Source organism: Bos javanicus, chromosome 3 (genome assembly GCF_032452875.1).
Source record: "Bos javanicus breed banteng chromosome 3, ARS-OSU_banteng_1.0, whole genome shotgun sequence".
Taxonomy (NCBI): domain Eukaryota; kingdom Metazoa; phylum Chordata; class Mammalia; order Artiodactyla; family Bovidae; genus Bos; species Bos javanicus.
In genome coordinates, this window is record NC_083870.1 from 93,795,950 (window position 1) to 93,823,833 (window position 27,884).

At 36.5% G+C, this 27,884-nt stretch overlaps 1 protein-coding gene across 5 annotated transcripts in view; it reads right to left on the reverse strand.

Moving 5' to 3' along the window:
* ZYG11B (zyg-11 family member B, cell cycle regulator) overlaps positions 1-27,884 on the reverse strand; it is a 74,823-nt gene that overhangs the window by 17,873 nt on the left and 29,066 nt on the right. For all 5 annotated transcript variants that reach the window (XM_061411935.1, XM_061411938.1, XM_061411934.1 and 2 more), the window contains 8 exons: positions 23,414-24,168; positions 16,205-16,345; positions 13,771-13,947; positions 12,797-12,861; positions 9,869-9,968; positions 9,605-9,655; positions 7,424-7,585; positions 7,266-7,313 (listed from right to left, as the gene is read on the reverse strand). In XM_061411935.1, the coding sequence (XP_061267919.1) occupies positions 7,266-7,313; positions 7,424-7,585; positions 9,605-9,655; positions 9,869-9,968; positions 12,797-12,861; positions 13,771-13,947; positions 16,205-16,345; positions 23,414-24,168 (1,499 nt within the window). The remainder of the gene's footprint in view (positions 1-7,265; positions 7,314-7,423; positions 7,586-9,604; positions 9,656-9,868; positions 9,969-12,796; positions 12,862-13,770; positions 13,948-16,204; positions 16,346-23,413; positions 24,169-27,884) is intronic.

Below are 27,884 nucleotides of genomic sequence, written 5' to 3' on the forward strand. Positions count from 1 at the left end.
AAGTAAATTTTTTTTAAAGGGTGAAAGGATTAGTAGTTCTAAGTAATGTAGAGAGCCTAAGTAAGATGAAGACAGGAAAGCATTCATTTATGTGAGCAATATAGTGATCCTCTGTCTTAAAAACTTCATAGCCTAGGACCTCCACTGAATGTCAAAATTTGCCTGCTGGCCTGTGGAAGGTAGGTGCTTTATCTGGAGTTGGGATGTGATGGCTTGCCTAGGTAGTACATAAGGAAGACCTCTATTCACATGGGAAACAATCGAGGGGTTTACAATCTAGGCTGTGCTTGACTTTCTCCAAAACAATGTAAGACCCAACTTACCTCACTATTCTGAAGATTAATCCTCTTTCTCAAAACTTCATCTGATCTACTATGAAATCATAATTCTTTTCCTAACACACTGATTCCAATTCTTAGGAACCAAAAACCCTGGCATTTTTATTGTTAAGAAACTATTCACTCCCTAGCTTAAGTCATTCTATGACAAGTGAAAATAAAAGGCATCATGTCCAAATGCATCCTCTGAAAAGATAAGTTCTCTTTTCCAACCACCAAAAAGAAGGAAGACAGAAGAGACAGGTATAACTTTACCCGCTACCTGAACGTACATAATCCTGTATTTTTCCATCACCATAAATGATTAATCAAAGTCTCCTATGCCCCTCTCTAATCTCACATATTCAAATAAGAAAAGGCATCTCACATTTATTTTTTATATTCTTCCATATTCATATTTTTTACACAGCATGTATCATTTTAGAGAGACAAAAAAAGGAAAGAAATATATACCTTTTAAAATAAACAAATAAGGGAATTCCCTGGCAGTCCAGTGGTTAGGACTCTGTGCTTTCATTCCAAAGGGCCTGGGTTCAATCCCTGGCTGGGGAACTAAAATCCCACAAGCTGTGTGGTGTGCTCAAAATAAATAAATTAAATTAAACAAACAAACAAAGGTAGTCCTCCATCTCCTCCAAGCTTGGTAGAAAGAAATACAAAGACCCTCTGAGAAGGACACATCTTGAACTCAAAGCCTCACAGAAAATGCTAAATTACGATTCACAATGACAATAATCCATAATGAGTGAGAATCATCACATACACAGTAGCGAATTAGACTCCCGCAAGAATCTCATCCAATACAACTGCAAGATAGTACCTGATTTAAGAAGTTCAAAACACACACACACACACACACACACACACACACACACGAAAATGCAAAGACAGCATCATTAAAACAAAAACCAACAAGAAAGATCTGGAACAAAGCATCAAAAGAATCATGGGCCATTCTTTGTTGCAATAAACAAGTTACTGGGAAACCAGCCAAATATATGAGAATGGACAATAGCTATGAGACAATGGAATAGCTATACAGGGAATCTGATCCCTGTATAGATACAAGAGAAGATATTCAAATAGGGCAGTTTCTAGATTGCTGTGCATATAAGGGGAATCTAAAGAGAATCGGACAGTTTTGCTGAGTTGAAGAGATAAGAATCCGTGTGTAGGGTGGCTAAGGCAGCAGAAATCTATAGAACAGAGTAATAAAAAGGAAAAATTTCCAAAGAAAAAGACACCTGCAGGGGGATCCCCTAAAATCTCTGGCTGATTAGTGATATGAAATGAAACCCCATGAAGCTAGGGAAAGAACCACCAGAAAGGAATACATGAACAAATCCCAAAGTCAACAGGTTTAGGAATAGTTTACATTCTTACCAGCCAGAGTGAAGGGATCTCATCTAAACAAAGCATTTGAGTATAGTGGGGTAACTAGGGTTAAGCAATAGGGGAAAGGCTGATCTGAAGCTACTCTAACAAAGCAAATATAGGCATACCTTGGAGATGGTGGGTTTGGTTTCTGACAATCACAAAAAAATGAATACTGCAATCAAGGGACCCACACAAAACTTCTTAGTTTTCAGTACACACACAAGTTACGTTTATATTATATATATTGTAGTCTAATAAGTATGCAGCAGCATTACATTAAAAAAAAAACACACACTGTACATACCTTGATTATTAAATACTTTATTGCTAAAAGACTCTAACCATCATCTGAGCCCTTGAACTAGTTATAGTAGTAACATCAAATATCACTGATCAGAGATCACCATATCAAATATAACAATAATGAAAAAATTTGAAATGTTATAAGAATAATCAAAATGTGACACAGAAACACAAAGTGAGCTAATAATGTTAGAAAAATGGTGCCAACAGACTTGCCACAAATCTTCGATTTGGAAAATAACATAGTATTTGTGAAGTGAATAAAATGAGGTATGCCTATAAGTAAGCTTTGAATGCAACAACCTGATCTGTGAGTAGCTTAGCTGAATACCAGGACAAAGTCCAAGACTCTTTAAAGGAAAACAATAAAATCTAGTAATCAACAAAGTGAATTAAATTTCACAATGGCTATTACCAGACATATAAAGAGTCAGGAAAATACAATCCTTAACCAGAAGAAAAGTCAATCAATAAAAATAGATCCAGAAATGACAGGGATAATAGAACCAATAGATAAGGATTTAAAACAGCTATTATGAATGTTATAAATATATTACAGAACGAAAGAAAAATATAAGCCTGAGGAGAAAAAAAAATGACGATATAAAAATGACCTAAATGTAACTTCCAGAAAGAATATATATATTATTATATTATATGTATATAATTATAATTATATATCTATATATACAACGAAAAATGAAAAAACAGTAGTAGAAAATGTTCAAGCCAAAACATGGGAAGAAAAAAAAAACTGCCAAAAAGCCAGGAGAGCACTTCTGTCACATGACCCGTGTGATAATTTCAGGCCATCTAACATACTTGTAATCAGGGTCTCAAAAAGAAAGGATATAAGAAAGGGTACAGAAAAACATATTTGAAGAAATAATGGCAAAAATTATTCCAATTTATGAAAATTATAACCAAAAAACCCAACAGAAAAAATGTCCACTTGGACTTCAATAGTGACCAAAAAATTTATCTTTTGAAAATGAAATAAAGACATTCTCACACAGACGAAACCTAAATGAAAATTCATTGCCAACATACCTACACTAAGAGCAAGTTTTTAAAAAAATAGTATAAGAAATACATTGCTGTTGTTCAGTTGCTAAGTCACGTCCAAATCTTTGCAATTCCACGGACTGTAGCACATCAGGCTTTTCTGTCCTCCACTGTCTCCCAGAATTTGCTCAAACTCATGTCCGTTGAGTTGGTGATATTATCTATCTATCTCATTCTCTGCCACCCTCTTTTCCTTTTGCCTTCAATCTTTCCTAGCGTCAGGATCTTTGGTAAGTATAAAAGACAAATTTCTCATTCCTAAATCTGTACAGTGAAAAACTGATGAGGACTCCTCCTTCTGACCAAGATGAAATAAAAGGGGCCAGACTTACTCTCCATTCTAAACAAACTGAAAAACACAACAGGGAACAATCGTTTTCAAGATCCTAGACGTTAGGTAACAAAGAACAGTGGCCTTCAGAGGTGGATGACAAACAAGACGAGACGCTGCTTTGAGAGTTTCCAGGCTGTGGCACAGTGATATACAATTGAAGTAGAGCCCAGTGGACTCATGGAGTTGAAGAGATGGAGTTGGGAATCCAGGGAGATCAAGGCAAGTCATAGGACAGAGAACCAGAGAGAAGAGAACTGTACGTGAAGAGAATCCAGAGAGCTGCAGGGCACAGCACCCTATTCAGCAGAGAACTGATCAGAGCACGACTGTGAGGAAACTATTTGAAGGTAGAAAATGAGCTATCAAAAAGATTGAAGTTCTTGGCACTCACAAAGGGCCAGGAGCAGTGCCTGTTCTCACCATCCAGTCTGAGAAAACTCTTTCACAGGGCACTGAGTACTCAGGAAGGTCTTTTTTCAGTAGTACAGAATAATTAGCCCTAGCCTCAGCACGCTCTGGATCCTCCTAGTACGTCACAAAAGCAAGATCAAATAGGATCAGACTGTTTAAAAGTAAGGCAGTTAATCCTGGAACAAAATTCAAGAATATGTTATAGGAAAATAAAACTATCCCGCACCCAACAAGGTAAAATCCAAAATGTCTGCATCCAGTCAAAAACTACCAGGCATGCAAGGTGACAGGAAAACAAAACTCAAACTAAGGGGAATAATCAATCATTTGAAATTTACCCAGAACTAATACAGATGCTAAAATTAGCAGAGAAGGACAGTTATTATGAATACATTTCATATGTTCAAAAAGTTATGTAAAAATATGCAAGATATAAAAGAGAGCCAAATTGAAGTTTTAGAGAAGAAAATGACATCTAACAATAAAAACTATATACTAGCTGAGATTAATAACAGATTAGACACTGAAGAAGAAACAATTACTAAATTAGAAGGCATAACAATGGAAACAATTCAAACTGAAACATACACAGAAAACAGAAGAAAATTTAAAAAGCACCAATGAGTTGTGAATTTCAAGCAGCTTAAAATATGAGATTGAAGTCTCCAAAGGACTCCAGTGGGTTGGGGGTAAGGGGGTGTAAAACATTTTTTCTTTCAAGAAATAATGGCCAAACGCTTTTCAAACTTGAAGACTGTAAACCAAGAAGTTCAATGAATCCCAAATACAGGAATCATGAAGTAAATTACATTAAAACACATCGTAATCAAATTACACAGACTTGTTTTTGCTAATCCTAAATCTTAAAAGTAGCCAGAGGAACAAAATCATATACATACAGAGGAATAAAGATAATGATGACATCAGATCTCTCATTGGAAAGATGGCAAGTCAGAAAAAAAGGTAATCAACATCTTTAGAGTACTATCAACCTAGAGTTCTACAGCTGACAAAATAAGAAACTCAAAAATGATGACTAAATAAAGATGTTTGCAGACATACAAAAGCTGAAGAATTCATCAGTAGCAGACAGACCCACACTATGAAATATGTTAAAGAATGCTTTTTTGGCAGAAGGAAAATCATAGACATCTGGATCTACACAAAGGAAACATGAGCGTCACAAATAGTAAGTATTTGGGAAAACATGTAAATTTTTAAAAAGTATTTAAATCCCCTTAAAAGATAACTGATAATAAAAAACAATGTTTATTGGTTTATTACATATATAAAAGTAAAATACATGACAATGATGACATAAAGGAAAGAAGAGCAGAAATGGAAATCTACTATTTTAAAGGTTTTTATAATATATATGAAATCATATAAAATCACTTAAAGGTAGACTGTGATTAAAAATGTATACTATAAACTCACAATAATCATTAACTTAGCAAATCAGAGTAATAGCTAATAAACCAAGAAAGGAGATCAAACAATATTATTAAACTCAAACCAAAACAAGGCAGAAAAAGAAAAAGAACAGATGGGACAAACAGAAAACAAATACCAAGCTGATGAACTCAAATATAACCATACCAATAATAACATTAAATGTAAACAATCCAAACAGTCCAAACAAAAAGAAGAGATTCTCATACTGGATAAAAAACAGGGTGCAAAGTATATGCTGTCCATAAGAAACAACTTTAAATATAAAGAAAAATACAGGTTAAAAGTAACAGGAGGGAAAAAGATAAAACCATGTCAACCTTAGTTAAAAGAAAGCTGGACTGGCTATATTAAGGAGACAAAGGAGATTTCAAAGTAAAGAATATTACCAGGGATAAAGAATGTCATTTCATAATGATAAAGGGATCAATTAAGAGGGCATAGCAATTCGGTTTTTGAACCTAATAACAGAGCTTCAAAGTACAGGAAGCAAAAACTGATAGAACATGATAAATGCTATCTAGCAGAACAAGTAGGCAGAAAATCAGTAAGTCTATGGTAGACTTCAATATCAACCAAGAGACATATATAGAACACTCTAACAAAAGTAGAATATTCATTCTTCTAAAGAGCACATGGAACATTGACCAGGAAAGACCATATCCCAGGCCACACATGTCTCAATAAATTCAAAAGGACTCAAAGTAGTTTCTCTGATCATGAAGAATTAAACTAGAATTAATACCTCAAAATAAACTATTGAAAAAATTCAATCACAAAGTAAAGGAAAAAGGTAACGGAAGGAAGCACATCAGGATGTATTAACATTAATTCACAGAAATGAAAATAAAGGAAGGTTGGGGACAAAACCTTATACTTTTTAAATACATTTTTGCACTGTTTCACTAGGAACAGTAAGCATGTATTCTTTAAGAAATTTTTTAAAAAAGCAATTTTAAAGCCCTATGTGATCTTTCTGAATATTTAAAATAAGTTCCCCTTTTTTTCTTATGACTTGAGCCAAATTCTGTATCTAATAATCCTATGAACCATGAATAAAACAATCAAATACTGTAATTTACTTAACATTTCCCTATTACTGGGCATTTAGATAGTTTTACATTTTCTGCTTTATATAACTAAAACTATAGTAAATAGATACTATAGTGTTTTTAGGTTTTGTTTCTGTCTTTTGGCCACAACCCACTGCATGTGGGATCTCAGTTCCCAGACCAGGGATCACACCTGTGCCCCTGCACTGGCAGCACGAAGTCCTGACTACTGGATCACCAGGGAAGTCCCTAGATAGTCCTCTTTAAATGCCAGCCCTCAGCTTTGGCAAAAATCCATCTCTCATACTTCTGCATCTAGAAAATAAACATTAATCTACTTTTCTTTTACAATTTACTAACCTATGCCTCCTGTGATCTAATTCCTCAAGAGCAGAGGTCTACTCTAAAACAGCCTTTACTGTACAGGCACTTCTTCTCTTTCAGTGATTAAAAGTGATAAAATATCTGATCCTCCTCTGTGTCTCAAAATCCTAGAGGGCTCACTTTAACATATATTCAGTATACTTATGGAATATCTGATTTGTTAAACAGTTGTTTAAGTAGTAATCATCAATTACCAGACATAGAATCTAAGAATATTTGTAGGTTAGTGACATTTTTCATGAGATCTTTTTTTTTCCTGATTATACAAGTAAAACATGCTTGTATTATTAATACATGCTTGTATTATAATACAAGTGAAGCTTTGTATTATACCACAAAATATAAAAAAAGTATGTAATTTATATTCTTCCTTTCAGTATGGTGAAAATCTAAATATGTAACTTTGTAGCCTGCTTTTTCCACTTAATTATATTGATATATATTTTTAACATCAGTATGTGTTTACAAACAGAGTAGCATTTTTCTATGTAATACCTCAGATGGAAAATAATTACAGCTTGAATTTAGCAGGAAATGCTTGTATCTTACCAAAAGTCCTAGGACTTTCTGTTGAATGGATGACTCAGTCGGGAATGACTATAAAAAGAAAGAGACATCTATAACTAAAGAACCAAATATAATAAACAAATGCTGAAAACAATCAATAAATGAATGTCCAAAGCTGTAGGCTAAATTCCCATTCTAACCTCTAGAACCCTCATGAAGAGTTCTAACCCTTGATTTTCAATAAAGTGTCTGCAAGTGGTTGGAGATTCATCTGTGAGGTTCCAAAGTGCACTCAAAGTAAACTTCAAAGTAGTGTCCACTGAATTTTGATTGGTTTTCTGCTTCACTATTTGAAGAAGTTGCTGAAAGAGGAAAATAGAATTTCTAATTACTGAATTGTTATTATAATTAGTGGTAATAACATGGACTAACAAGTCCATGAGGATTAGTTCCATGGGTTCAAACATTTCCTATGAAGGTTTTTACAAGTGCAACAAACAGCCTGTTGGATTAGACTTTTCCTTTCACAAGAAAAAAATAGAGGATTTTCATAAATACTTCTATACTATTCTGATCCCTTCTACAAGAAAAAAAGGATTTTCACAAATGCTTCTATAATATTCTGATCATACCTATAATCTAATCACCTGTAAATAAAATGAAAAGCAAAATGATTAAAACTTAGGATCTACTATGTTACCCAAGAGGTCACAATATATACTCACTTCAGATCCTGGGATAAAAAAGGTGGAGGGAATGAATCTACTACTTACTACATATCAGCAAATTATATCCTATATTGTAATACTGTCGTCCTCATTTTTCAGAAGAGGAAATTGAGTCCGAGTAATATTAAGTAATTTTATCACAGCCAACTTAGTAAGAGAAAAGTAAGAATTGGAAGACCTAATTCTCTCCTACCCCATGTTTTCCTTAAGAAAAAAAGAAAGGATGAACTATATACAATAGTAAGAGAATTAAAGTCTAAATTGGGTTTAAATAAGATAATAGCTTTGAAATTCCATTTGTAAATTATTTCAATCATAGCTTTAAACCTAAGAAATGTTAAGCTTGAAAAATAAATATTTTAAGACCTACATGGGCCATTTATAATTCCATTTTTAGTTTACACTTTTGGGGGTAAAAGGAGCTCTGCTAAAAGAGATACAAGTAACATTAATGAGCACTATTATTTAAAGTTATATACAAAATGGCAACCCACTCCAGTACTCTTGCCTGGAAAATCCCATGGACAGAGGAGCCTGCTAGACTACAGTCCACGGGATCGTAAAGAGTCAGACATGACTGAGCGACTTCACTTTCACTTCCACAATGAAGGAAAAAATTTTTAAGAAACACAATCATCCAGTTGCAATTATGTAACTTAATAGCATAGTGGCCAAGAGTGTGGCACTAGAATTGGGCTATCTGAACTTAATTAAGGGCTTAAAAAAAATTAGCTAGCATCACCATTACTACTACTATTAATTCCTGCTAATTGCTACTCAAACTTAATTTCCTCCCAAAGCACATAAATGGACTACTTCTTTATAGTCTTGGAATACACCTCTAGCCAAAATTACTGAAACTCATTCACAGCAATAAAAAGTCATATTTAAAGCTAAAATGTCATCCCTGAAAAGAGTAAAAATAAATAAAATCAGCAGCCTTTTCTACTCATCTAACATATGTGTTGTATTTTGTGCTACGAACTTAGTATATTCCTTCAATCTTTTTTTCCTTTTCAATCTTCTTAACAACTGTATAAAGCATTTTTTTATGACTTCAAAGAAAATTTAGGTGACTTGCCTGAAATCACACAGCTGCTGAGTGATAGAACTGGGAATAAGGCATGATTTTAACTTAGTCTCTTTAAACCTTTTAAGTTTTCACTGTTCACCATACTAATTCCTCAACTGAAGCAACCCAAAGTCATAAATCAGCTATTAACATTATCTTTTCCCCTAAACCATCTAGCAAAGTCTTATGACTGTAATAGAGATGCCACATTTTTTTAATAAATAACAAAATCACAGAACTATGTGAACTAGATAGGATTTAAGGTTTATTTAGGCCCCAGTGGTCCAGGTAATTTATCTAAATTCACACAGTGAGTTTACAAGTTAGACCCTGGGTCATCTGATTCCTAGTTTAGGACTCTTTCCACCTCCTGTTAAAGAGTAAAGCTGCCCCAATGAAGAGAAATTAACACATTCACTTAGAAGTAACAAAAACAAACTTTTGAAATATAAAATCTCAGAAGATAGGCAAGTACTGGGGGGCACCAGTACTTGATGAAGTACTGGCAAACACTGAAGATAAGCAAACACTGCCTGAGAATAATGAAAATGAAAACTGTTTAGGGGTCTGCATAGACTCACCCTGACGATGAAGAGCTCAGCACCAAGCTGGGCTGTCTGTTCTGTAGAAAGCTGCAAGCAAGCAGAAGACAAGGTAAATGTCCAAGGATCTACTGGTGTGAGTTTAATATCATTCATTGTAGCAGACTCCGAAGGTCAGACCAGAATCTCTGATCACCCTGGAATTCTGCAATACTGAATGCAGCTTGAATAAGTTAACCTGGTTTACTGAACTGTCAGGGGAAACAGTTTCCTACAGAAAATTATAAACATGAATTCAGGTACCTTGGCAGCCAGAATGGAAATGATAGCAACTGCCATCCTCTGCATGTTTTGATCCTCATGGTTGCAGAGCCACTGCATGACAAGCTTGGCTGCTTCAAACCTGAAAACACACAAGGAGTTTAATGAATTAACCCTGGAGGCCCCAGGAGTAGTTTCAGAGCTCCAGCTGGGAACTGATGCTACAATTTAGGTAGGTGAGAAAGAAAAGGAAAGTTCCTCCTAACTGATAGAGAATAACAAGTACACTTAGTGTTTTGGAGATGGTATTATTAATTCTGACAACACTGTAAAAGAAACAGAGAGTTTGGAAAAAATGGTCAAAAATATCTGACATTCATCTTCTAGAGGTATAACATATTTCTATTCTGTAGTGATAATAATAATTTTAAGCATTTTCTGGTTCCCCCTCAGTACTTAGCACAATGGGAACACTCATTCTTTTACTCAAAAACATTTATTCAGCTTCTCCTTTGTGCCAGCTATTGTTTCAGATGCTAGAGACAGATTAGCAAACAAAACAGAGAAATATCTCTACTCTCACAGAGATTACACTCTAGTGGGGAAGACAGGTAATAAATAAGTAAGTAAAGTATATGGCATGTTTGGGTACTGACATATGCTAGAGAAAAAATAAATAAAACAGGAAAAGAGAGGATATGATACATAGAAACTTTATTAGTCTCAAAACATGTCCATATATATCAAATAATATAACCTAGTATTAAAAGTTGAAAGCGGATTCTGAAGTTCTTTGAATTTGGGGGTTGGAATTCTAGCTCTACCTACTGTTGATAACAATAAAACACATTGTTTTATCCTGTGAGGCAATATAGTGACGTCATTAAGAACATCATACACTTTGGAATCAGCCTGGATTCAAATATCACCTTCACCATGTACTAACTTTGGGACCCTGGGTAACTTTCTTCATCTCTCTGAACTTCAATTTTCTTGTCTGTAAAATAATACAGTCTATTCCACAGAACTGTTGTGAGGATTATATCATATCACACATAATGCTTAAGACTTAGTACAGACCTTGGCACATATCAAACTTTTGATAAAAGTTAATTTTTACTAGTACTGATTTCCTCTGTGCCTTTACTTGTGCAGTTCCCACAAAACATTCAACTCAGTCAATTTTCGGTTTCAAGGCAATATGACATGGATATAAAAAGTAGAAGCTCTGGAAGTCAGTCTGGATTTAAATCTAAATTCTGCTACTTACTATCTTATCACCTTGAGCAAGCTACTAAACTTCTCTGTGCCTCTGTTTCCTCATCTGTAAAATGAAGATTACAAGAGTAACAATTTCACAGGACTGTTGCAAGGACTGAATAAGCATATCGAAAACACCTAGCACAGTGTCCGGCAAGTGCTTCATACATTAGTTATTAGTTTTATTATCTTAATGCCATCACTAAAATGAAATCTTCAATGATCACCAAGCCAACGAAATCTTTCTGTCCTTGCTTGGGGGGCCAGTACATTCTGTCACCCTCTTCTATGAAAGACTGTCTTCTGTTATACTCCTAATTCATCCATCCATCCATCCATCAGCCACTGAAGTACTAAGCACGAGAGGCAAAGATTGACCAACCTCTGTCTCTTAGCACAAAGAAGCTCAATTCTAGCAGACTGTACTCACTGGCTACATCAAGGGCAAACAATAGCCCACCTCAAGTGATGTTATAGCTGTGGGCCTAGCTGTCTGTCTTCTGAAGTTTTACTGGAACAGTTATCCCCATTTTATTTTTTTTTTTGTTAAAGTGTCTGTCTATGGCTGCTTTGGAGGTACAATGGGAGGATTAAGTAGGTCCAACAGAGACCCTATGGCTCATAAATTGGGAACATTTAATATCTAGCCATTTAAGGAACAGTCTGTCAGCCTCTGGGGTGGTTTATAATTTTCTTTAGGAGATTATGTCTTTTCAACCTGTGACTTCATGTGATCAATGCTGATGCTTAATATATTTATAAAATAAAATTCAGTAATCTACATGAGATACATGTGAAAGTGTGTTGGTCGTTCAGTTGTGTCCAGCTCTTTGTGACTCCAGGGATTGTAGTCCACCAGGTTCCTCTGTCCATGGAATTCTCCAGGCAAGAATACTGGAGTGGGTTGCCATTTCCTTCTTCAGGGGATCCCTGTGACCCAGGGACTAAACTTAGGTCTCCTGCATTGCAGGCAGATTCTTTACCGTCTGAACCAATTATTTATTTCAAATAGTAAATGGAATACTTCATTCCATCAGCATGTCAGATAACAGTGTACTATTACCCAAATAAAAGTAAATCACTATAAAACTGCTGCTTGAGAAAAACACTTCTCATTAAATCATAAAGTATAAATTTATTTTTGAAAATACCATCACTAAAAAATTATATTTTAAAATAGTAAAATGAAAAAAAAAAAAATTAGCTCCTAAATCACATCTTACAAAATAAGGAAACCCTTTTTACTTACTGGAATCCAGCTATATGGTCTCCCTTAACCTCTGCTTAAAAGGTTTCTCCTATAATTCAATATCAAGTAACTATAATAATAAGAGGCATGATACAGAGAAAAGAATGCTGGAGCTAAAACTAGACTTGATCCTTTCTAGCCTTGCAGTTACTAGTCACAAAACCGTAGGCAAGATACTGAATTTCTAAATACTTCCATTTCTTCAGCCTACAACACTGTGCATACATTCTAAAAACTATAATCAGTACAAATTCTTATGCAAAGAGGTATGAAAATAGAATCTGCTCTCATGAATACCAAAGCATTAAATTACAGAAAGTAGATTCAGCATTCTACAAAGTGATACACAAGCCCACCCACCTGATTAACTGTACACTAGGAATATCCTAACTGGTAAGAAATGACCCGAGACAGATTTCTATAATTCTATTTTGTCCCATAGTTCTGGTGCTACCACTTGCCTGTTGAATGGAACGTCTTGAAGAATTCGGTCACTGCAAAGTGAAAGGAGGCAGTTCTTCTGTAACTAAGAACCAAAGACAGAAAAAAAAAAAAACCCTGAATAAAATACTGTTTTGTTAGATTCTATTTAAAAAAGACATTTATAAAGCATAACATGTCTTAGAACATTTATTCTGCTCACCTACGGTTCAAAGACTTCCACTGGACCCACACAAGTTTACTTGCACATTTTTAAAATCTTTTTTATTAGATGAGAAATAGGGTGATAAATTGGATAATTCCAGCTAATCTCCCTCCCTTCTGGTGGCCCTTGGATGGGTTCTAGTTTGTCTTCTGTTCACCTGGCTTCCAGAGTCCATGAAAACCAAAGGCTAAAACTCATCTAGTTTGGCAGCTGTTCTCAATGAGGGAAGCTGGCTTTAATGATCCACTCCCCAATTTAGGTTGCCAATTTTACTTGATTTTGGGTCTCTGAGTATTTTCTACTAACTTGCCAACTCATTGTTAAATTTTAAGAGTTAAAAATATAATTCAAGCAGCATTTTTAGTTTTCATCCAAAAAACAGGACAGGTTTTGTAGACTACCTATACTGCTAGAAACAGAAAATCCATGTCTTATTTATTTCTCTATTCCAGTACTTGAGTACCTAACCAATGCCTGGCTCAGAGCAGAAGCTCTACGCCTAATCCTGTATGCTGAAATTATTACTAACTCAAGGTCTAAGTGCAAGAAGTTTTACATGGCTTGCATTATTTCCCACAATGTTTGGACTGAAATAGTTTTAGGTAAGGAATGCATTCTTTAGTATTCTACTTCTCTATCGCCCTGCACTCAGTCACACCACAAAACTTATTACTTCACAGCCTCCAAAGGAATTTCCAGCTTTGGTCTAGTAAAATGAACTGTATGGAGGTAGGAGATGGGTAGCAGACACTAAAAAGACCATTTGAATGTGAATTCCCATATGCTTGCCTGCTGGTGGTTGGGAAAATGTTCCATGGCTTTGAGCAGCAAATGGGTCACATCGGCCAGGAGTCGGACAGGCATTCCTGCAGCAAGATCCTGCTTGGTTAAATTAAACACACAGGCGCTTGCAGCAAGCTGCACTGGCAAATTCATAGGGTGGTTTCTCATCCCAGTAACCACAAGCTGAAAAAGAAATGAGTTCTCTTAATCCAACTTATAAAAAACATATAAACCCTCTTCATATAGCAATGGAGAAGGACCCACTCCAATTCTCTTGCCTGGAAAATCCCATGGACGGAGGAGCCTGGTAGGCTACAGTCCATAGGGTCTCAAAGAGTCGGACATGACTGAGCTACTTCACTTTCACTTTTCACTTTCATGCATTGGAGAAGGAAATGGTAACTCACTCCACTATTCTTGCCTGGAGAAACCAGGGACAGGAGCCTAGTCAGCTGCCATCTATGGGGTCACACAGAGTCGGACACGACTGAAGCAACTTAGCAGTAGCAGCAGCAGAATATAGCAACATTACTCTGTTGATCTGTAATAATTTCTAAGATATCTTAAGTATATTTTTTATCCTTATGTGCAGAGCCTAGGACATAATAGTTATTCACCTACCTGGTCAAGGGAGGTGTCAAGTTGTTCATGTCCGGAAATTTTTCTGTAATGTTAATGAATCTTTTCTATTCAGAGAAAACATCTTAGTATTTCCTAGACATAGTTCAGTCTGGCCTGTTTTATGCCTAACACTAAACAAATTCTTACTGACTTGAATAGGGTAAACCAGCAGCAAACTTCACTTTCAAATCCCAACATTCAGTTCCTTAAGAATACTGCTAAAATTAAAATAAAATAAAATCCATTTACTTCCCTCTGGCCTAGATAACTACTTCTCCCCTTTTCCTCTCTCCTCAAATCCCCAACAAATCCTCCCCATTCCTCATTACTGACTGAAGATCTTACTTCCAGTTACCCCAAGAAAACTGAAGTAATCATAAAAGAACTTCAGATTCTGGCTTTTACACGTACCTCCTTGCCAGCATACACACAAGGAATTGCTGTCTGCCTGCCTGTGACCATAAATGACCTCTAGGGGCTCCTCTCTAAAAATAATCCCTCCACTTAAATGCTTGATTCTTCCCTTCTTGTCTACTCAAGGACACTGCTTCAGCTGATCTCCCCTTCCAACTCCTATACCAGATTTTTATTCTGTAGTCGATCATTCACACAGCATACAAGGTATTTTTTTCTCTCATCTAAAACAAAACAAAACAAAACAAAACCCACAAACATCCTCAGCCAACTACCACCTTTTGCTTTTGCTTTCTTTTGCAGCAAAAACTCCTTACAAGGATCACATTTCTCTCTGCACCATTCTCTGAATGAATGAATGAGTAAATATTTCAGATCAGGACGACGGGTCTGGTCCTCTGTTACTCAAGTGCACAGTAACCAAAACCAAAAAATGATAATGCATATGCCAAGCACCAATATCCTCTGGTATGTACACGGGAGGTGGCGGATGTTACAGTCAACATCCGGGGACTCAGATGTTCCTGCTTCTTATCCAAACACCCCATTCTCAAAAAATTTAAGAAACCGGGAGGTTAAGTCATTTCTGGCTCTGCCACTAATTTATTGTTACTTAACTTCACAGACCCTCAAGTAAATAATCCGTGAAACAGAAGATAAAACTTCTCTCGGGATTGTTGTGCCCACTAAAAGAGGGACCAAATATGATATAGTACTAAATTAAATGTGTATAAGGATTATCCTGAGGGATTATTACAATGTAGATTCCTGTATCTTATCCAGCCCTACTGAATCTAAATTTTCTTGGAATGAGGTTCACAAATGCTTTTTAAAATAAGCAATATCCCAGACTTCAGGTGGCTAAAGAACCACATTCTGACAAAAAAATGTCCCACCCAATCAACAAAATTAAGAAACCTCCTTTTTTTTCCTCCAAAAACTGTCTTGGGTAAAATATCTTAATTGGGGAATAACACAGATTAGTTACAAAAGCACAAGAAGGTTCATAAATAGCATGGAACTAAAATCCCAATATTGTATTTCTTTAAAAACCATATACAGAAGCAATACATGGCTAATATACCAAGTAGTGTCCTGATTCAAGTTATATACTCTATTTTCTACTACAGCTGGTAAAAAGATATCACAATGATTACTGGTTTTAGATAGTTAAATATGAACTTGAAGGCATTTATATTGTTTAAATGAGATTACTATAAAACTTCAGTAACACTATTCAGTTATCTCCTCTCATTCTCATTTATGGCTAAAAACTGAATTATATATTATCAATCTTATAAAAAAAAAAAGACTAAATGCAGATTTTCACCAATTTTCTTCACAAAACCATCATCTATCTAGGAAGATAATTTCACACTTCTCACATCCAGTTTCTTGTTCTTACCTTTAAAATTTCTGGCTTTGTTTTTTCCATCACATGAGTCAGGCTAAAAAGGTGAAATAGAGCTTCTCGGACAAAGAAGGCCCGTTCACTGTACCTCTTCAGTGCTTCTGCAATCTGAGTTTCATTGGCTTCTCCAGACACCTTTGAACACAGCCAGAAGATGAGCTTTTAGGATTCTTTTCAACCCTCCAAGTGTCTCTATCCAAACATCATTTGTGTGGACGGCATCCTGGATAGTTATGTAAAGCTTCAAACAAATGGCTATGATTATTTTCCAACCCATCCAGAAAAGTCACCCTGTGAAGGTATACATATGCTAAACAGATATATATTAGATAGGCTCAGACCCTAGAATAAGTCTACGGGTAAAATTTTCTATACTGTACCTAAAATAAATCTCAAGATATTTAACTCTTATTTATAAGGTCTTACTACACATGATTAGGCTTCTACTGCCTCTTAAGGTAACCCTCTCGCCCTAACTCACAATTTAGTAATGACAGTGGCCTTTTTTAATTTTTATAGCAATGTGTACATGCCAATCCCAAACTCTCAATCTATCCCTCTCCCCACAACACCCTACACTGACCTTTCTGATCTTTCAATAAGCCAAGCTCTTTCCCAGGAAAAAGCTACTAAGTATAATGTCCTCTCTGACTGAAATTTCCTTCTCTTTCTTTACCTAATTTCTATTCATCCTTCTCATTTCAAGTTAAATAACACTTCTTTAGAGAGGCCTTCTCTGGCCCACCAATCTAGCTCAGGTCTTCCTGAAACATCACCTTCATAGCCATTACCATAATCCCCTTAGTAGACTGATCTATTCACTGTACCCCTACAGGCAGCACTGTGTGTGGCTCAGAACAAGCACTCAATAAATATCAAATAAATATATTAATTGATTCTCCCAGATTTATCAAGCTCCCATTCAGCATTAAAAAAATTCTGTTCAAAAGTAGGTTTATCCTGGAATTTCCCATTTATACAGGTTAATATAGTTATCTTAAGTGAAGTGAAGTGAAAGTCGCTCAGTCGTGTCCGACTCTTTGCAACCCCATGGACTATACAGTCCATGGAATTCTCCAGACCAGAATACTGGAGTGGGTAGCCTTTCCCTTCTCCAGGGGATCTTCCCAACCCAGGGATGGAACCCAGGTCTCCCACATTGCAGGCAGATTCTCTACCAGCTGCGGCACAAGGGAAGACCAACTGTGGTTCATATATCACTGGGTAGCCAAATGTATGTAACAAGAAGTGGCTTTTGGGAAAAGTAAGCCAGTAATAAGTAAAAAAAGAAATTATTACAGTATCACCATGATCCTCAATGAATTAATGGAACTAGGTGTTGAATGTCAACAACTGCTAATAAATCACAGAAAGAAAAACAACCAGACATTATGTACTTCCTTAATGAAAGAACGTAAAACCTAAGCGTCCTGCCAAAGGGATTAAACGTGAGTTTGACCAAGTCCTCACATCCAGCTACCAATCTGCAGAAAATACAGTCAATATGCACCACAACCATACAATCAAGAAGATCTAGACTGAGGGAAAGTCTACAGACCAAAGGGTCAGATTCTTTAATACACAAAGTATAAGGAAAAGAAACGGATGGAGAGGGAATTTTATAAAAGATACTGAAAAGACGTATGATTTTGAAAAGTGGGCAAAAGTGGGCAAGAAAAGTGAACAAGATTAACTAAGTGCCTAGAGGTAAATGGTTGGGCTGTAAAACTATTTAAAAGACCAAGGACATGATTATTATTAGAGTCAGGGCAGAGATTACTTTTGTGGGGAAGGAGGAAGTTGTGATCAGGATGGGGCATGTGAAAGAGCTTCAGGGTGGCTGACAAGTTCTATTTATCAACCTGAGTGACAATTTCAAAATGGTAAAAAAAAAAAAAAAAAAAAATACAAAAAACCCCCAAACCCTATCTTTTTTTGGCAGCACCATTATAAAAGGTAACACAAAAATAAATGTTTAAAATATATTACTTAGTAATAACTATGTTCATATGGGTAAGGAATATGCAGCTTTAAGAACATGAAGGGCTGTATCACAGCTAACATTTTAACCACCGATGGGATATGCTACAAAGGTCTAATAAAATTAGACTATAGTACAGATGTGTGTATCAAGTGACAAAAAGGCATATACTGAGCATTTGTAAGACTGTAAGACTGTGGGAATAACAATGGAAGTTTCTTTACAAAATGTTTTTTATACTATTTATGTATAATATAGGCTTCTTTGGAGGCTCAGTGGTAAAGAATCCGCCTGCCAATGCAGGAGACACAAGAGATGTGTGTTTGATCCCTGGGTGGGGAAGAACCCTTGGAGAAGGAAATGGCAATCCACTCAAGTATTCTTGCCTGGGAAATCCCATGAACAGAGGAGTCTGACAGGCTTCAGTTTGTGAGTCATAAAAGAGTCAGACACGACTTAGTGACTAAACAACAATAAGAATGTATAATACACATACATAAACATCGATTTTGACTATGTATTCACACATATAAGCAGTTATTGAACAATAAAAATTTTCCTAATGTTCAACTGTTTTTGAATCACCCTGAACTTTTTCTTAGATTTTAGATTTGGAAAGACACTGAACTATTAGGAGAGCTAAAAAAGACTGTAAGAGGGAAAACACATGAACAATCATCTTCATCAGACTTCATTTATCCATGTTGGTTGATTCAAACAGCTTTACAATCTTATATAAAATATAACCTCAAGTTATCTTTAAATGTAAAATTACAGAACTTTTGTTACTGGAATGTAAATAATCTGAACCAAATTTCATTGCCTGTATATTTATTCAGTGGTTAACACTTCTTGAGCCCCTACCCTACTCAAATCAAGCAATCTGGTTCTTCAAACTATATGCATCTTCAATTCAATCAATTTCATATGCTAGATAAAAAAAAAAAAACCAACAACAACAAAACAAACAATCATCTGTATATACTAGTTTCTGCAATCTATTTAAAACAGAAAAAATGTCCTTTACCACTAAGTTAAACCTTATTAATATTTAAAATATGGATAAAACTAAATGTATATTCTAAGGAAAGACTTTCTTGTAGCACTCAGCACATAACTCTATTACAGCATTTCTCACAACTGATTAAAGCTATTTTTAAACTGTCTGTCTGTTCTCCACTGGATCAGAATTCCTCAAGAGCAGAAGCACTAGCTCAGACGTCTTTAAAAAGTACGTATTAAGTCTTAGTTCAAGGGAGAAGTCTAGGTTAGAGATATAAATTTAGGATGATTCCTAAATTTACATAGGCATATAGGTTTGGGGCCTGAGAGATTTAGGAAGAATCAATAAAAGAAACCGAGAGAAAGTCCAAAAAGTACGGAAAAAACAAGGTCAATCTGATATTCTAGAAACTGAGTTAAAAAAAAAAAAAAAAGGTATTTCAAGAAGGAAGAAAGATCAACTATGTCAAAAGGCACTTAGACCAAATGAGATGAAGACTGAGAATACTGGGTTTAACATATAACCAGTGCTTCTCAGGAGTGAGGCAGCCAAAAAACACAGGAATCTTAATGGTGGGATAGCGGAAGGTTGAGGAAACTGATGGTGACAAACGAGCAGATAAGGTAGGGAAACCAAGGTGACAGGGTTGGTAATTCTACGTCAGAAAACCCTTTGTGTTGGGACTAGATGAGTAAGAGAAAGAACTAAGGTTCTCAAATATAGGCAGAGATGCAGTAAAGGAATACATTCCAGGCTCATCAGCTAGCTGTGATCCTTAAGAAAATCACTCCCTCTCACTAAGGAAAATACCTCCCTCACAGAGCCAAGAGATCAAAATACATAATATACATGCAAGTGGAAAAACAAATCTTTTGTTCTTTGAACCACCCACTAAAAGTACCAGATAATGCCTCATAAGGAATACTGGGGAGTGACACTGTCTCTACTGAGGCATGTAAAACCAAAACTGTCAAACTAAATTAATTTAAAGCATCATAACATTAAAATAATCATTTCAGACCCATTTTTCAACTTTGCTAACCTGGAAAATTTTAAAAAAGGAGACAGAGCAATCTCAGCTCTCTTCTCTTAACATGACCTATTATTTTTCAACTCTCAAATTAGTAGTCAAATAAATAATTTAAAACAAACATCTATTTTTATGTATAGTTGAATAAGGGGCAAAGTTCCAATGATCTCTATTTTTTTTAAAAATTATTTTAAAACAATGATTCTCCATTTTGGCTACATATTAAAATCACCCAAGGAGCTTTAAAAAAAACTGATGCCTCAGTCCCACCTCCCTACAGTGCTTCTGATTTAATTACTCAAGTTACTTAGATGATTTTTTTAATTAAAAATTTTTTCCAGCTTTAAAAGATATATATTATAGATACATAATGACTAATACATTCTGTAAGTGTAATGTGTAAAACGATGATGTTATACATGTAAATACTGCAAAATGATTATCATGATACAGTTACTTAACATATCCATCATCTCAAATAATTAATTACACTCCAGGTAATTTTAATTATAGCCAAGGTTAAGAATCACTGTGTTTACGGAAGTGGAAACTAGATGACAGCAAAGTAGGTGTTTTCTAGAGTCAAAATTTCAAAGCAATGATGTTCCATTTGTAAAATCAAACCTGTTTCACAAAGGCATTGTACAATGTGTATGTTCTACTAGCCTCAACTGAAAATCTTGGGCTAATTCACTCTAGGGTCTGTTGGTGGTAAGAACAATCAGCAAAAATCACACTGCTCGGGAATCATAGCTACTGGAGGATCTTTGCCTTGAGAAGATTACTTAGTGCAGTGTGCTAGGGACACATTCCTCTCATCGTTGAGGACACAGATCAAGCTCACCTCCTCTGGGAAATCCTTCCTAAACTCCCAGTACACAGAGATTTCTTCCCCTTTGATTTTTATAATTCTTTACTGATCCATTTCTTAGGCAGACAAGTAACACTAACTTAGTAATCTACATTTTTATGCTGCCTTTACCCACAAGCCCTGTGCTAGAAACTTACCTTGTTCAATAACAAGCTGTTAGGTAGTTCCTCACACTTGCTGCCCTGCACCTGGCTCATGTGACTTTGCCCTTTCTGGCCCTAGCACCTACTTTTTCCAGCCTCATCTCATCGCTCTGCAACTTCCTACTCTAGAACTCTAGCCACAGTGGCTTTCTTGAAGTTCCTTGGATGTACCATGTTCCCTTCCTACCACACATCTTTTGCTGTATTATTCTTGCTGCCTGGAATCTTCTCTACCAAGTTACTCATCCATAAGGTCTTCACTCATTCATCAAGTCCTCAGAGAAGCCTTAAACTAAGTCAAGCCTCTGTTCAACATACTCAAATACAGTATTATGTAGCTTTTAGATTCTTCACACTATGCAGTTTAAAGCATATATATATGTGCACATTATGTATATGATATATAAATACATATATTGAAATCATACACCCATAACATATGTATGATACTTCACTGTCTGAATCCCTCACTAAATTATAAGCTCCATGAGGGCAAGATCACGCCATTTCACTCTACCATCAAATCTCCATGTCTAGCACAGTACATAATATGCAGAGGTACTTAATAAAATATTTACTGAATGAATGAATAAAAAAGTGACTCAAAATAATTGCCTACATTCTACTTTTTAAAGTCTAAATTTACAAATAATATAAGAACCGACATGTTTTAAAATGTTCTATAGCTAACCTTTCCTTCTCCTTTTTTGAGATCGATATTGATTGCTAAAAAAGAATCCTCCTGCACTGCTGGCAGGAAAGTAAATTGGTACAGTCACTATGGAAAATAGTATGGAGGTTCCTTACAAAACTAAAAATAGAGTTACCATATGATTCAGAATCCCATTCCTGGACATACATCTGGAGAAAATTATAATTCAAACAGATACATGCATCCCCAAATTTACAGCAGCGCTATTTACAATAGCCAAGACATGGATGCAATCTAAGTGTCCATTGATAGACAATGGATAAAGAAGTGGCGTGGTATACACACACACACATGAACACTACTCAGCCATAAAAAAGAATGCAGTATTGCCATTTGCACCAGGTAGAATCAAATGATGCTTCAACTTAAGTGGTTTGATGTAAGTCGTAAAGGAAAAAAAAAATGGGGCTCTGAAATTTGATAGATGTAGATCCAAACGCTGATTCTAACTAACAGTAAATCATAATTTCTATGTTTTTCATCTATAAAGTGGAGTTAATATCAACCTACAGATATTACCATATACAATATAAAGCACTTATAGGATACAATGTATGTTAGAAAAATACTGCTGCTGCTAAGTCGCTTCAGTCGTGTCCGACTCTGTGCGACCCCTGCGACGGCAGCCCAACAGGCTCCCCGTCCCTGGGATTCTCCAGGCAAGAACACTGGAGTGGGCTGCCATTTCCTTCTCCAAGAAAAATACTAGTTGTCCTTAAACCTGTTACAGTTCTATCCTTCAAGGTCTGATTCAGATACCATCTTCCATCAAGACGAAATTTCTCCAGTGAGAAAAAGTTTCTCTTACTCTCCTACAGCAACTATACTGATCCTTGGCTTTAGAGTTGTTTGTGATCATAACATTACTACTACTATCAAGCTCCTTGGAAGCAAATCCTGTATCTTTTTTATCTTTCAATCTCAAGTTGAGCCAAGTTCAGTAGATGTTTCCCAAATGGAATTTAAGCCATTACGCATGAGAAACCTAAGAAGAGAAGGATTTTACCATTTTTACAATAGAGATGTTCTTGGACAACTTACCTCCCATTACTCTTTTCTACAAAGGAGCATCTCTAGTTTCTTTGACGTGATCCTTTAGATATTATATGTTTAAGTGGTTCAAAATATCTAAACATTCTCTTCATGAGAACTATCATTTATCCAGGGCCTACAACATGACTTGCACTTTACATATATAATTATTAATCTTCAGAATAATTTTGCAGGTAAGAGTCATATCTATTTTATAAATAAATGTAAATTGAAAAGTTACATCATAGTTTGCTCTGGGCCATAAAGCAAATAATCTGGAATATTAATTCAGACTCAAAAGCAAGGCCTTTTCACTCTATGTCATGTTTCATGAATATGATCTATGTATTATTAGACATTCACCTTAATGGAGTCTTATGTAAACTAAACAATGGTCAGCCTGACAAAAGAATATATTTTTAAAATCTGACCTTCAAATGTCCTTCGCCTGTGAGGAATTCAGAATAGCCAGCATCAGTGGCCAGCAAACCTACAAACTGCATGCTGGGCCGTTGCTGAATAAAAGCTTCAACAGCTTTGTCTGTCACATGCTTCCTCCCAGAAACATCCAGGGAGACGAGGTTGGGCAGGATGTCCTTTTGTTCTAGTAATCGAAGAGCTATGTCTGATGTAAACTGTTTATCATCCGAAATATCAAGATGATTCAGATGTCTTAGTTCTCGAACAACATCCAGTATCTGGGTAGTTGTCATTTTTAAACATTTCAAGTGATGCATGGTTAGAGACTTGAGTCGGTCTTTGCAAGCCAGCAGAGCCGTGATGTCTGTGATCGAGGTGTTAGAAATATCCAGGCTCTCTAATCTTGGCAATGAGGCAACTTCAGCCAGGTCTTCATTGTAAAAGAGAACATTGGTGATGCTTAATGCTCGAAGGCCAGAAAGTCGGCTAAAGCACCGCTCATAAGGATCTTCGAGGGACAGAGTTAATGAGTTCAGCACGAGGCACTGGAGATTTTGCTGGATCCATTTATTACTGCCAAGCCCACTGATGATGTCTGTAATCGTGATGTCAGCATTCACACCTGTGGCATCAAGTTCCACTAACTTGTGGTGGCAGAAGGCTTTCCGGAAAGCAACAGCAGAGATCTTGGCTTTGCGAATGCAAGCTCGTTTTAAGCGCATCTGGTTGCCCCTAAAAATACCTACAGTTGCATCATTCAGGAGACCTAGGAAAAAATAAGCAGTACTTTAACTTCAAAAAATGGTTAAAGGATAGCTAAAACTTCCAGTATACTTTACACTTTCAAAGCACTACCATGTAACAGTATTTCATTTAATAGACACAACAATTCAGTAAGGTAAGAATGTGATTATCTACAATTTATAGCTGAGTAAACTGGGGTTCAAAAAAGTGGTCTTCCAACAGCACAGAAATAGCACGTGGCAGAATCAGGACTGTGTTAGGCATTACTGATATTCACTAATATCTGGTTCTCCTCCCATTACTGGACACATGCACAGTTGTGTTTTCCAACCTACCCTTGGATTTAGATGGGGCTACATGCCCAGTTCTAGCCAAAGGTATACCAGATCCAAGTACAAAAGGATCATGAAAGCAAAGAAAAGGAAGTAATTTACCATCCCTGGAGATCTGAAAAAGGCTCCATGGAAGAGGTGATCCTTGAGAAGGTCTTTCAAAGATGAAGGAAAAATGCAAAGATGGAGAAGGAAGGTGAGGGGACTTTAAGAAGAATACAGGGGAAAACCTAGATATGAGTGAGAACATGGTCGATTTCTGAAGATTTACGTATGGAAGTGGGAAGAGGCAAGGAATAAGGCTAGATCACTGAAAGGTCAAGAGAAGAAAGCAGGCTAGCTAGAGATCTTGGGACACAAAGAACAATATGGTGGAGTTCCTGGTTTTTTCCCCTGTACCATATATTCCAGACTTAAGCTGGCAATTGGGAAATACCAACAAGCACACACAAAAACAGCCCCTCCCCTGCCAGGGCCACAAAATCTGCTCACTCTAGCCAAAGTACCAGGAAAAGGGCAGCCTAGCAAGGGTAAATGTTTTTGTCCCTCACTTGACTTCTGTTGACACCGAGACTTAGTGCTCCTCATTATGGCTATGCGGGAGACTGGTGTTCTGGTTCCTCATTAGGTCTCTGGCGTTTGACTGAAATAAAGTGATTACTTTATCTCACCACATTTCCTGATGTGGATGAGGGTGTCAGAGACATGAACAAAACCTCACCCTCATCCACACCAGCAGATGCCAAGCGGGGAACCTAGACTTTCACTCCTGCTATAACTAGTTGCCACAATCTCCCCACAGAGAAGTGTTAGGAGAAGGCCGAGTATGGAGGCAGGACTTCCATGTCCATCTGGCAGTAATGAGGTGCTTCTCCCTTTCTGAGCTGGGGTGGTATCAAAGGAAGCCTAGTGGAGAGTTGAGACTTCATCACTGCCCAACAGTAAGTAATGAGGTCACCTCCCTACAACATGCTGTCAGTGGAGGCCAAATGAAGAAGAGAAATGAAGTACTCACACGGCTCTCAGCTAGGGAGGGTACCAGTAGCGAACTAGTGGGGAAGCAGCACGCCAATCCCCTGCAGAGCAGTAATGAGTAATGAGAAGCACTAAGTCTCAGGTGTCAACAGAAGTCAAGTGGGGAATAAGAACATTTACCCCAGTCTGGCAATAACAAGGCAGTGCCTTCACCTTCCACTGCTAGAGTGGTGGCAGAGACACAAACAAAAACAGCAGTCCCACATAACACAATATCCAAAATGTCCAGATTCCAATAAAAACTCACTCATCATACAAAGGACCAGTAAGATCTCAACGTGAAAAGAAGACTATAGATGTCAACACTAAAAAAATGAGAAATGTTAAAATTATTTGATGAAGGTCTTAAAGGAGCCATCATAAAAATGCTTAAGTGTGCAAATACAAACAAGCTTGAAACAAATGGAAAACAGAAAACCTCAGAAAAGAAGCAGAAGTTATAAAGAAGAACCAAAGGAAAATTTTAGAATTGAAAAATACAATAATGGCTGCGTTCAACAACAGAATAAAAGGAACAAAGGAAAGAATTAGTGAACTAAAAGAGTAAAAAAAAAAAAAAAAGAAATTACCCAAATCTAAAGAACAGGTAAAAAAAACAGACTTAAAACATATTTGAACACAGCTAATTTGTCCAGAAAGAGTGGAGGAATAGGGCAGGGTTGAAAAAGTATTTGAAGAAATCATTACACACCTATTAAAATGGCTCAAATAAAAAAACAGTAATAACACCAAATGCTGGCAAGTATGCAGAGAAACTGAGTCAGTCTTACATTGTTAAGAGTGTAAAATGGCATAGCCATTCTGTAAACAGTGTGGCTAAACATGCAACTACAATAGGACCCAACAGTAGCACTTCTGGGCATGTATCCCAAAGAAATGAAAACTTATGTTCACATAAGACCTGTCCATGGATGACTATACCACTCAATATTCATATTCGACATTACATTCTTAATAGTTAATAGTTAGATATTATATTAATAAGACCATTCAGGTATGACCTCAATCAAATCCCTTATGATTATACACTGGAAGTGAGAAATAGATTTAAGGGCCTCGATCTGATAGATAGAGTGCCTGATGAACTACGGACGGAGGTTCGTGACATTGTACAGGAGACAGGGATCAAGACCATCCCCATGGAAAAGAAATGCAAAAAAGCAAAATGGCTGTCTGGGGAGGCCTTACAAATAGCTGTGAAAAGAAGAGAAGCGAAAAGCAAAGGAGAAAAGGAAAGATATCAGCATCTGAATGCAGAGTTCCAAAGAATAGCAAGAAGAGATAAGAAAACCTTCTTCAGCAATCAATGCAAAGAAATAGAGGAAAACAACAGAATGGGAAAGACTAGAGATCTCTTCAAGAAAATTAGAGATACCAAGGGGACATTTCATGCAAAGATGGGCTCAATAAAGGACAGAAATGGTATGGACCTAACAGAAGCAGAAGATATCAAGAAGAGGTGGCAAGAATACATAGAAGATCTTCATGTCCCAGATAATCACGATGGTGTGATCACTGACCTAGAGCCAGACATCCTGGAATGTGAAGTCAAGTGGGCCTTAGAAAGCATCACTACGAACAAAGCTAGTGGAGGTGATGGAATTCCAGTTGAGCTATTTCAAATCCTGAAAGATGATGTTGTGAAAGTGCTGCACTCAATATGCCAGCAAATTTGGAAAACTCAGCAGTGGCCACAGGACTGGAAAAGGTCGGTTTTCATTTCAATCCCAAAGAAAGGCACTGCCAAAGAATGCTCAAACTACTGCACAATTGCACTCATCTCACACACTAGTAAAGTAATGCTCAAAATTCTCCAAGCCAGGCTTCAGCAATACATGAACCGTGAACTCCCTGCTGTTCAAGCTGGTTTTAGAAAATGCAGAGGAACCAGAGATCAAATTGCCAACATCGGCTGGATCATGGAAAAAGCAAGAGAGTTCCAGAAAAACATCTATTTCTGCTTTATTGACTATGCCAAAGCCTTTGACTGTGTGGATCACAATAAACTGTGGAAAATTCTGAAAGAGATGGGAATATCAGACCACCAGACCTGCCTCTTGAGAAATCTGTATGCAGGTCAGGAAGCAACAGTTAGAACTGGACATGGAACAACAGACTGGTTCCAAATAGGAAAAGGAGTACATCAAGGCTGTATATTGTCACCCTGCTTATTTAATTTCTATGCAGAGTACATCATGAGAAACGCTGGACTGGAAGAAACACAAGCTGGAATCAAGATTGCTGGGAGAAATATCAATCACCTCAGATATGCAGATGACACCACCCTTATGGCAGAAAGTGAAGAGGACCTCAAAAGCCTCTTGATGAAAGTGAAAGAGGAGAGTGAAAAAGTTGGCTTAAAGCTCAACAT